Here is a 17,616-nt window from a genome sequence, read left to right as displayed (position 1 = left end):
ATAATTTTTTGTGTGTGTTTTTCCTGATTGGTTTTCTGAGCTTTCTGTGGTTCTATTTGTCTCAATTTTAGAAAACTCTCAGCCTTTATTCCTTAAATACTTTGTTGCTCTTGGTGCTTGTCCTTTTTTCCTGGTATTCTCAGTATGTGTATGTTACTCCTTTTGTAGTTTCTCAGGGGTCTCACATATTCTGCTCTGTTTTGTTTGTTCTTTTGCTTTTTTTGCATTTCAGTTGTGGGAGTTTTGGCCTTGACATTTCTTTAAGCTCATGGATTCTTCTACTGGCCTTGCCTGGTAAATTGATAAACACTCGGCTTTTCTTACAAGGCTTTCCATTTCTAGTAATTCCTTTTATTCTTTCTTACATTGTAAGCATATATACTTCCATTACCAATGTATTATTGTATATTGTCTATTTTTTCCCAGTTAGGGACCTCGGCATAGTGATCATGGCCATTTTAATTTCCTTATCTGGTAATTTTGAAGTACATCTGGTTCTGATTCTTTCTTTTGTTACTTGAGACTGTTTCTTCTTGCCTTTTACTATGTCTCATTTGTTTTTTTAACATGAAATCTTGAACTGAGATAACTAGATCAATACTGTGGAGGTTCATGTTTTCTGACTAAAATTTAGGCAATGTTTATTATTTACTATAATTATAGAGCTCCAAATCTTCAATTTTCCTCAGTGTCTTAGATTTTGTCTTCTCTGTGGTCTTTGGGCTCCTCTAGAAATTCTTTATTAAATGGAGCCCGAACCTGCAGTTCTTTCAATTGTAATCCTCTATTACACTGGGGCTGTGTGGATGTGGTGGTGTAAGGTGTTTGTATGAGGGAAAGTGTCTACCTTCCCATGATTACATCCCATCTTTGTGAATCTTTGTTCCCTACATAGTCACCTCTATAAGTTTTTCACAGCATCTCTCTCATCCTTCATTCTACCTTAAGTGAGAAGAGGGACTGAGGTTAATAAATTTCCATTCCCAGGATTAGATTAGACTTTGATAAAATACTTTTCATTGATAGCTGACCTTCATTATAGGAAACAGAACAAAGATACTCTCTGGAGTATTTAACAAATAATTACTTCTTATTTCTCCTCCTAGAAACAAGAGAGAAGATTTTTTTTCTTTCTGATCTTCATAGAGAACATAGTAGGGCTCCTGGCCTAAGATTTGCCCCTTCACAGGTTTTAGCTCACAAGCTTGTCTGCACCTAGCATTTTATCATTCAGACATTAATATATCTTGCCAAGACTGGACCCAGAAGCAGCTTCTGCTTTTTGGCTTCTGTCTGTCTCATTGAGCTGTGATTCTTTTTTTTTTTTGAAGATCAATTGGTTTTGTTTTAACATTTGCAGACATAATGCATCTTGATCTGAGTCACCTCTCCTGTAATTCTCTGTGTCCTACCCTCATTCAGTTTTCAGGGTAACATTTTGCCCTGTGACCTTGATTCTCTGGTGGGAATCAGAGAGATTTTTTTTTTTTGTGTAGGCATTTTTATTTAAGGAAATAATTTACCTTGATAAATACAAGAGATGTTTATGTATTCTCAAATTTGTAAGTAGCTAAAATAAGCATCCATTATTTTTTATTCAACATTATAATATTTTTATTCAACAATATAATGTTACCAAAATTTAAAAATAAATAAGTAGCTGCCACACAATCTAGCTCTGTAGAGAGATGTTCTTTTTTTTGGGGGGGAGGGGTGTCCGGTCATGGGGCCTGAACTCTGGGCCTGGGCGCTGTCCCTCAGCTCTTCAGCTCAAGGCTAGCGCTCTACCACTTGAGCCACAGCGCCACTTCCGGCTTTTTTTCTTTTTGCTTATGTGGTGCTGAGGAATCGAACCCAGGGCCTCAGGCATGCAAGGCAAGCGCTCTACCACTGAGCCACTTTCCCAGCCCGAGAGATGTTCTTTTAGTTTGTTTTTATTATTTTATTATTAATTATTATTATTATTATTACCATTATCATTATTATTACAGGAGTGTCAACATTTAAGCTCATGATGTTGTTAGGTAAAATCTCAGATGTGAATCCAGTCATGAGAAAACAGAGAAGCCACCTTTGGGGAGGTCGAATTGCAAGTCTTTATTGGAAGGTCAGGGTCTACATAGTAGATTATTTTCTCAAAGACCAGCAACCCAGAACAGAGTTTACACAAAGCTTTTAAAACCAAAAACCACATGCATGGGCAAGAGGCACTCAAGCCCAACAAAAGCAGAGCTTATATGGACATACTCAGGTAAAATCTCAGGTAGCAGCAGCAGAACTTTTCCATCTAGGGATTATACTGCCTCAACCTTCCATATAGGGGAAATCTTAGAGGCTACTTAGAGGTGGGTGATTTAAGCCTTTTAGGGTGGTTATTAAGGCAGAATCACAGCATTCTCTATGGGAAGCTTTCCTAAGGTTATAACATCTGCATTTCTCTGAAGCAGAATTCTCCTAGCTCACCTTGAGGGTAGGTATCTGCAATTCAGTGAAGGGCCTCTTTCATTTCCAGGCTTTTCAGTACTGGGTGGAAAGTTTCCTCCACTCAGCAGGAGGCATCAGGATGGCTGTAAGAAGTTACTTAGACTCAGCCTCCTCACTTCAGTTGCATGTTGGGATAAACCAGAAGTGTACAAATTTCTTTTTAATTATGATTTTACAAGCTGGGAACTAGTGGCTCATGCCTGTAATCTTAGCATCCTCAGATCTGAAGATGCCACTTCAAATCCAGCCCAGGCTCATGGTCTGAAACTAGCCCAGGAAGACAAAACCAAGAGACTTTTTCTCCAATTAACCAGCAAAAAATCAAAGTGGAGCTATTAACTAGTGGTAGAGTGCCATACTGATGCTAAAAAGTTAAATGAGAGTGTGAGGCCCTCAGTTTTAAGTCCCAGTTCTGACACACACACACACACACACACACACACACACACGCACGCACGCACGCACGCACACGCGCGCACACACACACACACAAAAATAATGATTTTGCCAAAGTTGGTACCATAGTAGAATCGAGGTATTGAGTTATAGTGGTGGCTGAATTTGATTTATCTTAATATGTTGGCTACGTTAAAGAAAATGAACCCATTTTTAAGTTAAAACTTCTAGGATGTGACACAATGCACATACACTTATTTTTATAAACTCACTTTGTTTTTACATTTCTCTCCCATGGAACTGTTCAGTACTTGGTAGGTGAAATCTTTCATAATCTTTGATCTTTAAATCTTTATTATTAAAATAGTAAAATGTAAACAATAAAAATATTGTATTCTTAGGGGCCACCTTTTGAAACATATATGCATATATGTAAAAATGTCTGTATTGTAGCAAAAATGTAAAAAATATAAGTATTATATTCTTAGGGTCCAGTGTATGTGTGTGTGTGTGTGTGTGTGTGTGTGTGTGTGTGTGTGTGTGTTTGTGTGTGTGTGTGTGTGTGTGTGTATCACTTGAGCCATAGCATCACTTTTGGCTTTTTAGTGGCTAGTTGGAAATAAGTCTCATAGATTTCTCTGCCTTGGCTGGCTTTGAACTGAAATCGCAGCTTCCTGAATAGCTAAGATTACAGTGTGAGCTGCCATACTTGCCTTGAATATATTTAATATTGGTTATCCTGTAATTTGATTTTATTAAACAAAACACAACACTATAGGTTTTCTTCTACCAAGAAAGACTTACTGGTCTCTCAATATTATATTATAATCTACACTGAGCCAGAGATAAAACTTTTCATTTATATTGTTATGGTCTTTATCAGGCTTGGAAGTTCTTCCACTTCATTCCACAAGTACAGTTTTATCATGGTTAAAAATGCTAAAGATTGTTCTCACTTATTTTAATCACCAACAGAATATTTCCTGGAGAATGTAATTTTCACTGGGGAGCATTGTTTCAAAAATCACAAATTGAGAAGCTTTTTAGATAACAAATTTGATTTTAATTTCTCTTGTTTTATTTAGTTTGATTCCAAATGTTCTCGACCAGAAATCATTTACTTTCCCTCTGGAATCTGGGAGTAAACTTTGGCGACCCCATGCCTGGCACACTAACAGGCTATTGCCACATATCCCTCCAAAATCAAAGGTAGGAGCCCATGGAGACAAAAGGAAGTTGATGATTATGAGGTGCAGGAGGAGGGGAAACCAGGGAGTTGGCTTCCAATTGGTATGAAGTTTCTTTTGGGAGATAATGAACATGTTCCAGAATTGCATTGTAGAAATGTTTACACAACTCTATGGATATCCTGCATACCTCTTCATTGTATATTCAAAAAGATGAAATTTATAATTGTATCTCGATACAATTATAAAAATACTTTTTTTGGGGGGGAGGGTTCCGGTTGTGGGGCCTGAACTCTGGGCCTGGGTGCTATCCCTCAGCTCTTCAGCTCAAGGCTAGCGCTCCACCACTTGAACCACAGCACCACTTCCGGCTTCTTTTTGCTTATGTGGTGCTGAGGAATCGAACCCAGGGCCTCAGGCATGCAAGGCAAGCACTCTACCTCTGAGCCAACTTCCCAGCCCCTTATAAAAACATTTTTAAAGAGTCCAAGTCGGATGTTGGCTTTGTGTTCAAAATTGGAAAATAGGATGAATATATAGATCTGATCCTACAATTTATTACTATTGTTTCAGATCTATTCATGGTATAGTTTCTACAGAGAGAGAGAACTTTCAAAAGCGAAACAAATAAAAATATAAAACATTTAACTTTGTGAACAGAGAAACAGCTTTCTGACTTTGCATCCATTGGGTATTCTGACAACTTGCTTCCTGTCCTTCCTTGTCTTAGCTTAACCATTCTTAACAGAAGACCATGGGCTACCCAGACAAGACAACAGAAACCTATTTCTCAGAGTTCTAGAGGCTACAATTCCAAGATCAAGATGCTGACAAGATCTGGTATCCCCTGAAAGCACACGTGCTAGTTTGGCTCTAATCCCAGTCATGAGAGCTCCACCCTCATAACCAAGTCACCTCCCAAAGGCCCTGTTCTGATGCTACCACACTGGGATTTAAGATTCCAACATTTCAGCAAGCTGTGGTGGTTACCCATCTGCAATCCTAGCCCTTGGGAGGCTGAGTCAGGAGGATCTCAAGAATGTATTTTGGTGAGGGCAGGGTATGAACACAAACATTCAGTTCATATAATTCCCTAACTCCTCCCAAAGTAATTCACTTATTTTGGGTACCAGATATTGTTGTCAGTGCTTTGGAAATCTCAACTAGTTTAACCTTGAGAATAATTTTAGGAGATATTATTATTATTGTCTTCAATTCAGCCCACTTTTAAGAAGAAAAGAGGATACTACTAATAATTATTTCCTTTAGAACAACAGAGAGAAACTTAACTTCCCATAGGCTACCAAAACTTTCATTCATTTACAAGTTATTCAATTATTCAGCAAATCAATTACCTACTGGCCTCCAGCACTGTCCTAAGCATTAGAAAACTTATTCTCAGAATATCTTGAGGGAGACAGACAAACAGATGATTTCTTGGGTTATCAGAGACCGAGAGAAGCAGTCCACTTGTGATTAAAGGCCACAAGGTCTTAATTAATTTGGAGACTACAAGAGAGCAAGAGTATCTGTGATTACCCAGTGATTCAACCTAGGACCTGAGTGATTGTGACACCATTCTCTGAGATGGGGATACAGGAGAAGGAGATGTAACAGTTCAGTGTTGGGTCTGAGGTAGCGGTGGAGCCTCCAAGAAATGACAAGTGGTAGCTGTGTGTACCCGCAGACTGTGTGAGGATCAGAAGAAATTGTCTGAGAATGACTCTACATTTTTCTGGGGTGACATTTAGGGACTCAAGGCAGAGAACATAAGAACCCTCAAAGAGCAAGAGAAAGCGAGAGAGATCGAGAGAGCGAGGGGGGGGGGCAGACCAAACTGAAGTGGCTAAATTGCTGCCTTGGAATCTTCACAAATTATAGTCAAAATCAGTTAATAAAAAAAAGTTTTTAGGTTAAAAGTGCATTAAATGAGCCAGCTTCCAGTGACCTACACCTGTAGACTAGCCACTCAGAGGGCCGAGCTCCAGAAGAACAAAATTTGAAGTCAGTCTCCCAAAGGACCAGCAAAAATCAGGGCTGGAGGAAGGTTCAGGTAGTAGAGCATGAGCACCAGCCATGATCAAGAGAGCTGAGTGAGGGGATGAGGCACTGAGTTCAAGCCACAGTGTTGGCAAAATATTTTAAATGCAATGTATGCAAGATATTTCATATCACAAAGTTTGAGTCTGAACTTTGATGCTTCTTACAATTTACTTGTGGCTGTTTGACCTTATTCCAGGCATCATCTAGCAAACCCTACTACAACTCTGATATGTGAGGTTCAAGTTTTTGGTCTTTTGATTTATAAAAGAATTCTGTGACAGAAGGAAATAAATAATGGTGTTTCTTTTCATTGCCTTAATTGGTTGAGCTCATAATTTCATATTTTCCCTTTTTTTTTGTCAGTCATCAGGCCTGAACTCTTGGCCTGGGCGCTGTCTCTCAGCTCTTCAGCTCAAGGTTAGCGCTCTACCACTTGAGCCACAGCGCCACTTCTGGCTTTTTCTGCTTTTGTGGTGCTGAGGAATCAAACCCAGGGCCTCACGCATGCAAGGCAAGCACTCTACCACTGAGCCACCTTCCCAGCCCCTCATATTTTCTTGAATGGATGAGTTTCCCTGGACTTAAATACTTCTTAAAATCAGCGGAAAACTTCTGTCAGGGAATTGCTCAGTACCTGATTGGTCACATGAGTTACTGGTGCCAGCTCTGTGGCTTGAAAAACCTCAGAGTCTATTCTACACATTTTGTTTAGCTGGTTTGTGACAGTTTCTGCTGCTTCTACTATAGCTTTTTGTCTTATGGCTGTATCCAAATGTAATCTCTGTGTGTGTGTGTGTGTGTGTGTGTGTGTGTGTGTGTGTGTGTGCGTGTGCGAGAGAGAGAGAGACAGAGAGACAGAGAGAGAGAGACAGAGACAGAGACAGAGAGAGAGAGAGAGAGAGCATATGTCAATACTGGGACTTAAACTCAAGACTGGGCACTGTCCTTTCACTTTTCCACAAGGCTATTGTTCTGCCATTTGAACCACAGCTTCACTTTTGGCTTTTGATGGTTAATTGGAAATTAGAGTCTCACGGACTTTCCTGCCCAGGTTAACTTTGAACCATGATCTCACAGTTCAGCCTTCTGAGTAGCTAGGATTATAGGTGTTAGCCACCAGTGCCTGGCTAAAATATAATCTTTTAAAAGGCATTAAAAAGATTAGCGGTCCTAGGTTAGCTTAAAATTTAAGCTAATTTATACTACTAGAGCACTAAACCCACTTGTGATGATAGCATGATTTTAATTTATTTGTAGTACAGGAAATTGAAATCCAAGGCCTGATCATATTAAGGCAAGTTACTGCCTCAGCCTTTTTGTTTTTGTTTTTGTTTTTTACTTTATTTTTGAGACAGTGTCTTGCTCCCTTTGTGCCTCCAACTAAAGATCCTCCTCCTCTGCCTCCCAAGTAACTGGAAACATAGGCATTGTACCACCACACCAGCCTACAGAGTCCTCATGTGGGGTTGAATTCTTACCTGCATAATATCACAGTTCACTTTTGTGACAGAAAGACGCAACTTTCTTCTGACATGTAGGATATGGCAGGAAGATTTCAGAAATATTAAAGCTTGAATATACATGTTATCTTTGAATAGAAGAAATACAGCAACTATCAACACAGCTGTAGTAGATGCACCAAGGTGAAATATCTGAGGCCCAGATGGGAAGAATCTTCCACTTCAGACATTTAGATGCAGTTGAGAAAGTTATTTTCAAAATTTTATCAGAACTAAAAGGTGAAGCTTTTTAGCATTCCATGGAACAATATGATGAAAGGTAAAAGATGAAAAAAGAGTAGGTAAGAATTTTTTCAAAGATTTTCTTGCATGTTTTTGACAGTACTTGGGTTTGAACAAGCCTTGTGTGACGCTTGGCTTGCTTGCTCGTTTGCACAGTTGGTTCTCTTATCAGTTGAGCCATACCTCTAGCCTGGCTGTATCCTGGTTATTTTAGTTAATTTTTCTCTCCTTTCTCCCTGGCTTTTTGGTGGTACTGGGATTTGAACTCAGGGCCTCCTGTTTACTAGGCCTTAACACTTGAGATGTTTTTACTTGAGTCATGCCTCTAGTTCTTGCTTTGGTATTTTGCAGATAGGGTCTCTGTCTCTGTATCTCTCTCTCTTTGCCTAGACCTAACCTCAGATCACGATTTTCCTACTTACACCCTGTCTTCCACATAGCTGGAATTACAAAAATGTACCACTATTCCTAGCTTATTGACAGAGATAGGGTCTCACTAAATTTTTGCCTGCATTGGCCTCAGATAATGATTGCCTCTATCTCTGCTTCATTAGTATCTGGGATTATAGGTAGGAGCCATTATGTCCAGGTCCCATAGATTTTTTTAAAATTTACATATAGATTTTATTATTTTTAAGTAGCTGTACAAAGGATTTTTAATTCAACATGTCTTCATCAATGCTTCCAGAGCTCTGTGTGTGTGTGTGTGTGTGTGTGTGTGTGTGTGTGTGTGTGTGTGTGTGTGTGTGTGTGTGTGTGTGTGTGTGTGTGTACACTGATCCTAGGGTTTGAACTCAGGGTCTGGGTGCTGTCCCTTAGAGTTTTTGCTCAAGGCTAATAATATACCATTTGAGCCACAACTCTCCTTCCAGCTTTTTTGCAATTAACTCACAGATTTTGCTTATCAGTCTGGCTTTGAACCACAATGTTCAGATCTTAGCCTTCTGAGCATCTAGGATTATAGGCCTGAGTCACTGACACCTGACTCTCCCATAGTTTAAAAAAAAAAAAAAGCAAAACCCACACCTTTTTATCATGAAAATATTCAAACATCCTTCTAGCCAGGCACAGTGGCACCACCTGTAGTTCCAGCTGGAACTCCAGAGATAATGCAGGCGAGTTACTTTAACTAGGAGTTCAAAGCTATCCTGGGCAACATAAAGGGCTTCGCCCCAACAACAAAAGAAAATCGCTACAGAGTGAATGTCTGTACTCCCTCATTCTCATGCTGAGATGGGATCCTCTGGACGGCTGTAAGTCCTACAGTAGAGCCCGCAGCAATGAGATCAGTAAGTGATCTCGTGGAAGTATCCCCCACCCACTCCCTTTGCCCTTTCTCTGTGTGGGGATATGGTAGATAAATTGGTACCTATGAACAGCAAGTAGATCCAAATCTGCCAATGGCCTCCATCTTGTACTTCTGTCCTCTAGAACTGTGAGAAACAAATTCTGTTGTTGATAAGGCACCCAGCCTATAACCCTTGGTTATGGCATTGTGAATGGACTGATAACATCGGAAGCAGTGAAGGATAACCAGTTTTCTACCACATCAACTTCATTTGTGCTTTGTCTGTTTGTATTGAAGTGTTTACAGTGCAGACCCAGTGGCATTTTACCTCTTAATGTTTTTAACATGCATTTTTAAAAAATGAGCTCCTTTTCTCCTCACATTACAATGATCACACCTAATAAAGTCAGCAGTTCTCCAATAAGTGCCTGGTTATATTCAGATTCTCCCCACCCCCCACCTTTTTTTTTTTTTTTTTTTTCAGTTGAGAGCTTGAACTCAGGGCCTGGGCGCTGTCCCGAGCTCTTTAACTCAAGGTTAGTGCTCTACCACTTTGAGTCACAACTCCACTTCCAGTTCTAGTGGTTAATTGGAGATAAGAGTTTCATAGACTTTCCTGCCCATGCTGATTTTGAGCCCTGATCCTCAGATCTCAGCCTCCTGAGTAGCTAGGGTTACAGTTGTGAGCCACCAGCGCCCAGCCTGAACTTGAAAGGCAGACTCTATTTAATGTATTACTCTAACCTGTACCTAGACAGTTTGTAGCTTTGGAGTGTACTCTGAATAGGCTAGTGATTAGGATTATGGTTTTTTGTGGGGGAGGGAAGGAGAGGAACTGTTACTAGGTCTTTAACTTAGGATCTCATGCTGTCACTTAGCTTTATTGCTGAAGGCTGGTGCCCTACCACTTGAGACACACCTCCACTTTGGCTTTTGGCTAGATAAAGGGAGCTAAGAGTCTTAGGAACTTTTACATCTGGGCTGGCTTTGAATCTCAATGATCAGATTTCACCCTCCTGAGTAGTTAGGATTACAGGTGTGAGCCACCAGCACCCAGCAAATTCCCTTCATTTCCATGGGAAAAAACAAGAAAAAAAAATCAGATGTCTTCTACTCCAGACCAGCCCTTAACAGCCTACATCTGGATTTCATATACATGAAAGGGCTAGAATTTGTCTCATTTCAACAACATTTGTTCATCATTCAGTGAGGCTCCTTTCCATTGCCAAATCTACCAGACTTTGTATGTCTACATTTACCTTCTGTGTCTTCCTTCCTTTTCATAATGGGAGGAGCATTTCTCCTTCCTCTGAGAGTTAACTCCCTCCCTCTCTCCCTTCCTCCTTTTCCCCCTCTCTTTCCCACTTTTAACAATATTATATTTTAAAAACTCTTTTCAACTCCATCCCATTTTGAGTACAAGTTATGATTATTTGATTATATATAATGATTTGATTATATATAATGATTATTTGAAAGCCTTTCTCTATTCAGATCAATAATCCAAGTGCTCTCTGATTACTAGATGACAATAAGTGAGAAATGTAGGAGGAAGAAGAAGAAAGGATATAAGGTTTCACCAGTAAAGGTTTTCTTGCAATGAGTAATACAACTTGAGCAGGATTTTTTTCGAGCTGTAATCCAGAAACTGTTCCCCTGTAAAATACATTGTTTGTATTTGAAAGTACAAACTCACAATAACTAGTAAAGATTAAAAGGAGGGCAACTTCTAGCATATTAGTTTGTAGTATTTTAAGGGAAAACTACATATTAAGGCCAGTACTTCTGCACTTAGCCCATCATTAATCATCAGTCTCTTGCTTCTCTTTCATTCCCACATCTTGGTGTTCTCTTTCTCATTTGCTCACTCTCTCTACCCCATGCCAATAGTGGAGCTTGAACTCAGGGCCTGGGTACTGTCCTTAGTTTTTTCACTCAAGGCTGGCACTCCAGCATTTGAACCACAGATCCACTTCCAGCTTTCGGTGGTTAATTAGAGATGAGTCTCACAGTTTATCCTGCTGGTCTAGCTGTGAACTACGAATTTCTGATTTCAGTACTTAGGATTACAGGAAGTGGCACTGTGGCTCAAGCTGTAGACCACTGGCCTTGAGCTGAAGAATGCAGGGACAGCGCTCACGACCAGAGCTCAAGCCCTAGACCGACAAGGAAAAAAAAAAAAAGTACTTAGGATTACAGACCCAAGCCATTGGTGCCTGGCTCCCATTGTCTGAAAGCACTAATGGTTATCAGAAATATATATATGTCTACGTGTTTATTGGCTGAGACCTCTTGTTTCTTCAGGAATATGAGCTTTATGTAGGCAGGGACTTGAGCTGTCTTGTTCCTAACCCTTAGCAGGGTTGAGTGAGTGAGTGAATGAATGTTTGGAGTAGAAAAGTGGAGAGTAGAAAAGGGAGGCTGTGCCTGGAAGACTGAAGTGCAGAGAAGGCGTCCCCAGAAGACAGCAGCTTCACTCACAGAGACAGGAGACTGTTCATTTAGCATAAGTAGAGCATACAGCTGTCTGGAGGAAGTGGCAGGAGAAGAGGCTAGAGAGAAGGAATGAATCAGATCATTCCTGCTGAGGGAAACTTGCAGGATTTTAAAGAGGGAGGAGGTCATGCAAGGATGGATTGTGACAATTCATGCAGTGATGGGTTGAGAATAGATTAATTGTATCTGTCCATTAAAAAGAAAAAAAAGCAGGAAAAGCTGGGTGTTGGTGGCGCTCACACCCATAATCCTAGCTACTCAGGAGGCTGAGATCTGAGCATCACTGTTTGAAGCCAACCCAGGCAGGAAAGTCTATGAGATTCTTAGCTTCAATTACACTCCAAAAAGCTGAAACTGGAGGTGTGGCTCAAGTGGTGAAGTGCTAGCCTTGAACAGAAAAAGCTAAGCAAGACCTTGAGGCCCTGAATTCAAGAAAAAGAAAAAGAAAAGAAAGAAAACCTTATATTTCATGGTCTTAGCAACCACTGCTGCTGCTTACTTTAAAGACATTGTTTCATTAAGGACTGTAAAGCAGTAACTTTAAAATTCTGTCCTTTCAGCCTATGAAGAACTTTTCCTTAGTACTCTTTTGGCATGAATATGTATTTTTAAAGGAGAAGTAGGATAAATGCTTCATTCCATCTTTTGCCTGTCAATTTTCAGATTAAAATAAATTTTGTCATTAGGTTTTTAAGGGAAGAAATTTTTATGCATATTTTATTGAGATTAGGTGATTATATAAATCTTAGTTAAAGTCACAAACACATTTTAACCTTCACAAGGCAAATTGTCATTATCATGGTCTATAAAGTTTGTGAATTCTATGAGCTTTGACAATACAACTATTCCTTCCACATCAGATGATTACGTTTCTTTCCTTTGGCTTAGTGTAAGCTGTTCCCTCTTTCCCTCTCATATCTTCTCTTCCCATCACTGTCTTTGGGTTGCTTAGTTCATTTTCAGCTATGTCCAGTGCAGCTGATGGGCCCCTCTGTTGTATGTTTTCCCATTTCCTTCTGATTCTGTGCCCTCCTCCTAGCTTGAGGGAAGAAGTTTTGAGAAGTTGTAGTTTTTATATTTATAATAGTTCAATCCATTGCAGTTGTTATGTTTTGGCCCCTGTCAAGGTGTTCCTTGAATAGTACTTTATTATTTATAAGACACTTGACATACATTAGCCATTGGAACCTCACAGGTAATCCTGTGAAGTATGTTTAGAAATGACATTGAACTACAACTTGATATCTATTGTTCTTACGTTACAGACAAGAATGGCGACTAAATAATTTTCCTATCTGTCTTGTAACTGGATTTGAGATTTAATGCAGATGTCTTTTACCAGTGGGAATATGATATTAAGCAATATCCACTTTGAAAGACATTCCTTGTAGCAAATTCTGTTGAGAATAATGTTATTCTGATAATCCTGTAACTTAGTAACTTTGTTTGTGAAGCATTTCAATTTTGATTACTCTGTTTTCGAGCTACTGCTCAGATGTGTGTGGTTTTTATGGTCTGTCCGTGTCTGGGGAGCTGGTATTACATACTGCCTAGTGTTTTTAATTCAGAACTTCTTTCTAAAGAAACCTCAGCCTGTTATATTCCAACCCTAGCTTTAATAGCATAAGCTATTTCTCTCTTATATAGCTTTGTGGGCATAGTAATAAAATAAATACCACAAAATCACTGATGAGATGAAAATTGAGCTCCCTGCTTCTGTGCAGCCATGTAGGTAAAACGGTAATTGGCTCTGATAATAACTTTTGTTCTTACAAACCGAAATCTAAATGAGAGTCACATTTGATATATCTGCTTGTAATTACTATGAAGAGGAGAGAAAACAAAGTTTAGATTGTTCAGTACTCCAGATAAATGAATAAATGACTGTCTTTTCTTGACCAATGTGAGAAAAAATTCTGGAATTATTTGTGATATTTATCTTACTGCTATTAAAAATATCATCTTCCATTGGATGCTTTTCTACTTAATGGAATAATTACTTACCTCTTTGGTTTTTAAACCTATAATTGTTTTTCTTAAAAAAAATCTTTATTGCCTGGCCTATATGGCTCATGCCTGTAATCCTAGTTACTTAGGAGGCTGAGATCTGAGTATTATGGTTTGAAGCCAGCAAGGCAGAAAAGTCTGTGAGACTCTTATTGCCAATTAACTACTAAAAACCAGAAGTAGAGATATAGCTCAAGTGGTAGAGCACTGGCTTTGAGCAAAAAAACCTAAAGGATAGTACCCAGTTCCTGAGTTCAAGCCCTAATACCAGCACACATATACAAAAATATCTTTATTGCCAGATCTGATAACAGATCTGAAGCAGCCTATTCTTACAGGCATTTTCTTAACATCCCTGCTAATGTCTCTCTAGCTCTTAAGACAAATTTAGGTTCTGAATCTATTTGATGGTGACTGTCAATGAAGACATTTGATGTGCTAATACTGTCTAAATGTAAATGCCTTCAGGTAGCATCAAACCCAGAGCTTCTCACATGAATACCAGTACTCTGCTACTGTCCAATATATTCTCAAAGAGAAATTAAAATATGCATACTATATATTATTATTTTAATATACACGTTTAATTAGGATGTTAATAATTAGTAAATATTAGGATGTTAATAATTTTAAAGACTTTTCTCATTGTATTAGAAGCCAACCATAAAGAATCAATATCTATTGTTTCTGTTGGATTTCTATTGACATGTTGATCTATTTGTAGGATAAATGTGTCAGTGCCACAGAAAGGTAAAAATGGTAGAAAGCAACCCAATTTGAATGCCAGTTCTAACAGTGATCTGCTTTTGATCATTTCCTCCCTGTACCAGATCACCGAGCCAATGATCCCCGAATTACAAAGTTCTAACAAAGCTTATCCATGATAGATGAAGCTATTATCATCAACAGGATCCAGAATACACATTAAAAAAGCCCTAATTAAAGAAAGCACATCCAGTCGATATAATACATATTAGCAATTTCCTGATCCTTGGTAGAATAGAAATTATTCTGCAAGTTTAATTAAGAAGGAAAAAATATGTTCAGGTATTAAATTTCAATAAAAAAAGAAGCACTCTGCTTCTCTGCAAAAAGGCTGACACAGTGCTGTGAGTGTGGCTTAGCCGCAGACGGAACCATTTTTAAGTAGGAGCTACATTACCTTTAACTCGTTGGAGGTTCCTCATGGAGAGTTACCAGACTTGTCTTGTTTGCAGGCTGTGTCTCTGCATTAGTTGAAGGAAGGCGACAGCCGAGAGCAGTTAGCTGGAGATTTGGCTATTAAAACACTATTTAAAAATAAAAGGAAGAGGGATCTATGTTATGAAAGGCTGTACATCCAGAAGCTGGTGACTCATGTCTTATAATCCTAACTGTTCAGCAAGCTGAGGACATGTGATTCAAAGCCAGTTTGAGCAGGAAAGTCCATGAGCCTCTTATCTACATTTCCAAAAAGTTGGAAGTAGATCTGTGGCTCAAGTAGTAAACTGCCAACCTTGAGGAACAATGCCCAGGCCCTCAGTTCAAGCCCCAGTGTGTTGCACCCGTGCTCAAACACACAAAGCAGTCATACCAGTATATTTGTTTCTTTGTGCTAAACACCATCACGTAAGTGAATTTTATTAATACAACTAAATTAAAAAGGAGTCCATTTTTGCTGCATCTATATTTCTTAGTGTTTGTTTAAATAGGCAATAAAATTATATATCAATATCCTAAAAAGAAAGATGCATTGTACTCATAAACTGATATGTTGAATTGAAACTTCTTTGTACTTAAAAATAAATTACAATGAGGAATAAGTTATTTGGAGGTTATTATGGAGGTGTTTTTACTTTTGTTTCTAAGGAAAACACAAATTATTTTTTGCAGCTGGCAAAATTCTCTATGAAGGAGTAAATAAATTTGTTATGGTAAATTTATCAGGTCCAGACTGAGATTTACCTGTTAAATTTCCCTGAAGAAAAGTGGCCACATTAACAGACCAAGGGAGCCCTCTACCTGTGTACTTGGAGTATAGATTTCCTACACAAGGTCTTTGACCTGGAAGCTAAAAATAAATGGGGATCAGGTATTCTTCTCCTTTGCCCACCTTGGTTGGCTTGTAGGATTATTTTTTTGAGAAAATAAATGATGCTTGAGCATGTATCTGTGGATGTAATAGTGTGCTTAGGGGAAAATTGACAGAAAGTTCCCTTTCTTAAAGGACCTATTAGTAACCTAAAAGATCCAAATCTGTTTTCTCCAGTGAGAATTAAAAATCATTATTTTCAAAGAACTTTATGTTCTTCTCAGTATACAAAGGATTATGAAGCACTTCTGTTCCTCTGGCATGAAAGTTTCATCGCTTCTTTGTTTCAGAGAAAGCTAGGCTTGAATGTGAAAATCATGCAGAATCCTGAAAACATCCACCACAGAGCTGCTGTGCATGCAAACTATGGAATCAGTTTGCCTCGTATTAACAAGAGAAAAGCATATGTAAGTAATGAGTTGTTTAAATGAGGTCTTAATTTTTTTCCAGAATTAAAAGTCGTGTCCTTAGTAGGGAATGTGGATTATAAGACTGTGATCCTTTTGTCCTTGGAATTTTATTTTTTTTTGTAAAATGAAAGGGAGTAGCTTTCATTCTGTCTAGAATTAGTAATGGTGAAGAAAATATAAATAAATCTGTTTTCAAAACTCTATTTTCATCTCATTCAGATTTCTCTATTTTTGGTTGATAAGCCTAAATAATCTAGAGCTATGATTTTTACAGGGAGTAAAATAATTTTACAGCCAAAAACTGAATGAGTAAGGCATTTTAAGTATTGTAGATCTTGAGATCTAGAATGTATAAATAATAAATAATATGATATAGAATATATAAATAATCTAGAGCTACATTTTTATGAAGGAAATGACTTTACAACAAGAAAAAAAGAGAATGAGTACAGACATTTTAAATATTCTGTATCTTAGTTATAGAAGGCTAGAAAAACCCAAAGAAACAGCAGCATGGTATATCCACCACTTCAAATGATGGCTACTAAATAATAAGCAAACATTTAAGAATATTATTCTCAAGTGGATGCAAGCAGAGTCCAGCTTTTTATGTCAGCAAAATAATGAGAGGGAAAATAATCCAATGTAGATTTGCATGACTAGGATCTCAGAATCTTTAAGTGCTTTTGACACTGACTTCTTGTTGTTAGTGTCCCAAAGCAAAGACTCTTTGTGTGTTGTTCGAAGTATAGTGCTTCATTTAAAATGGGAACTAGTTTGGGATCATTTCAGCATTAAAAATGATAATTAAGGTGCAACTTATACATTTAAAAATACGTTTTTCATTTTTGACATCTCTCAAAAGCTCTTAAGCGTGTATTCTGACGAAATTAAGAATAACAGTGAGATGAGCTTTAGGATTAAATTGCAATGCCATTTCTAACTCCCCTAATAGTCTCAGATTAATCTTCCCAATTTCCTTCATGGACATTTTCACCTTCTTTATTCCATTCTTGTAGCCTAGAAATATATTTTCAGTCTCTTTATGTGTGCTTTATGTTATTCTAGCAGGTTTAGCCTAACAGCATTTTATCATAGAAATACTTTCATAGCCTAAGAAATAGTCAGAAAGTTAGATCTTTTTATTCCTGCTGAAACTTTATTTAAAATGTCAGTGTGAATAATGTGAATGAGTTTTTATCTGCTTCCCATGAGTCCCAAAGCATTTGAAATAAAAATATTTCTCTGGCTGTATAGACAGAAGTAGACTTCTCTTTTGTTGTGGTTGGTTTTCTCCTTGATTTAGAATTAATATTGACTTAGCTGATACAGTGCCAGAGCTTTGCAACCCCAGGCAACTGCTTTATTTCCTGAAAACTTTTCTTGATGAGTACTGAAGTTTTTAAAGACCTCCCTCAAGATGTAGTGAAAGTCATGTTTTGCTTATGACCAAGGTATAATTCAGAGTTAAATAAGGAGCTCAAAATTCAGA

General features: G+C 38.2%; 1 protein-coding gene across 13 annotated transcripts in view; it reads left to right on the top strand.

The window, feature by feature from the left end:
• Positions 1-17,616, top strand: part of Iqch (IQ motif containing H) — a 239,377-nt gene that overhangs the window by 36,571 nt on the left and 185,190 nt on the right. For 10 of the 13 annotated variants that reach the window (XR_011366631.1, XR_011366632.1, XM_069995061.1 and 7 more), the window contains exons 4-5: positions 3,966-4,089; positions 16,005-16,121. Coding sequence is in view for 11 of the 13 variants with exons in the window: in XM_069995061.1 (XP_069851162.1) it covers positions 3,966-4,089; positions 16,005-16,121 (241 nt within the window). In the remaining 2 variants the exon portion in view is untranslated. The remainder of the gene's footprint in view (positions 1-3,965; positions 4,090-16,004; positions 16,122-17,616) is intronic. The other 3 variants (XM_069995070.1, XM_069995063.1, XM_069995068.1) reach the window with 2 other exon arrangements.

Source organism: Dipodomys merriami, unplaced genomic scaffold, assembly GCF_024711535.1.
Source record: "Dipodomys merriami isolate MVZ:Mamm:240054 unplaced genomic scaffold, mDipMer1.0.p SCAF_48, whole genome shotgun sequence".
Taxonomy (NCBI): Eukaryota; Metazoa; Chordata; class Mammalia; order Rodentia; family Heteromyidae; genus Dipodomys; species Dipodomys merriami.
The sequence above is the reverse complement of the archived record's forward strand: the minus strand, read 5'-3'. Positions and strand labels throughout refer to the sequence as shown.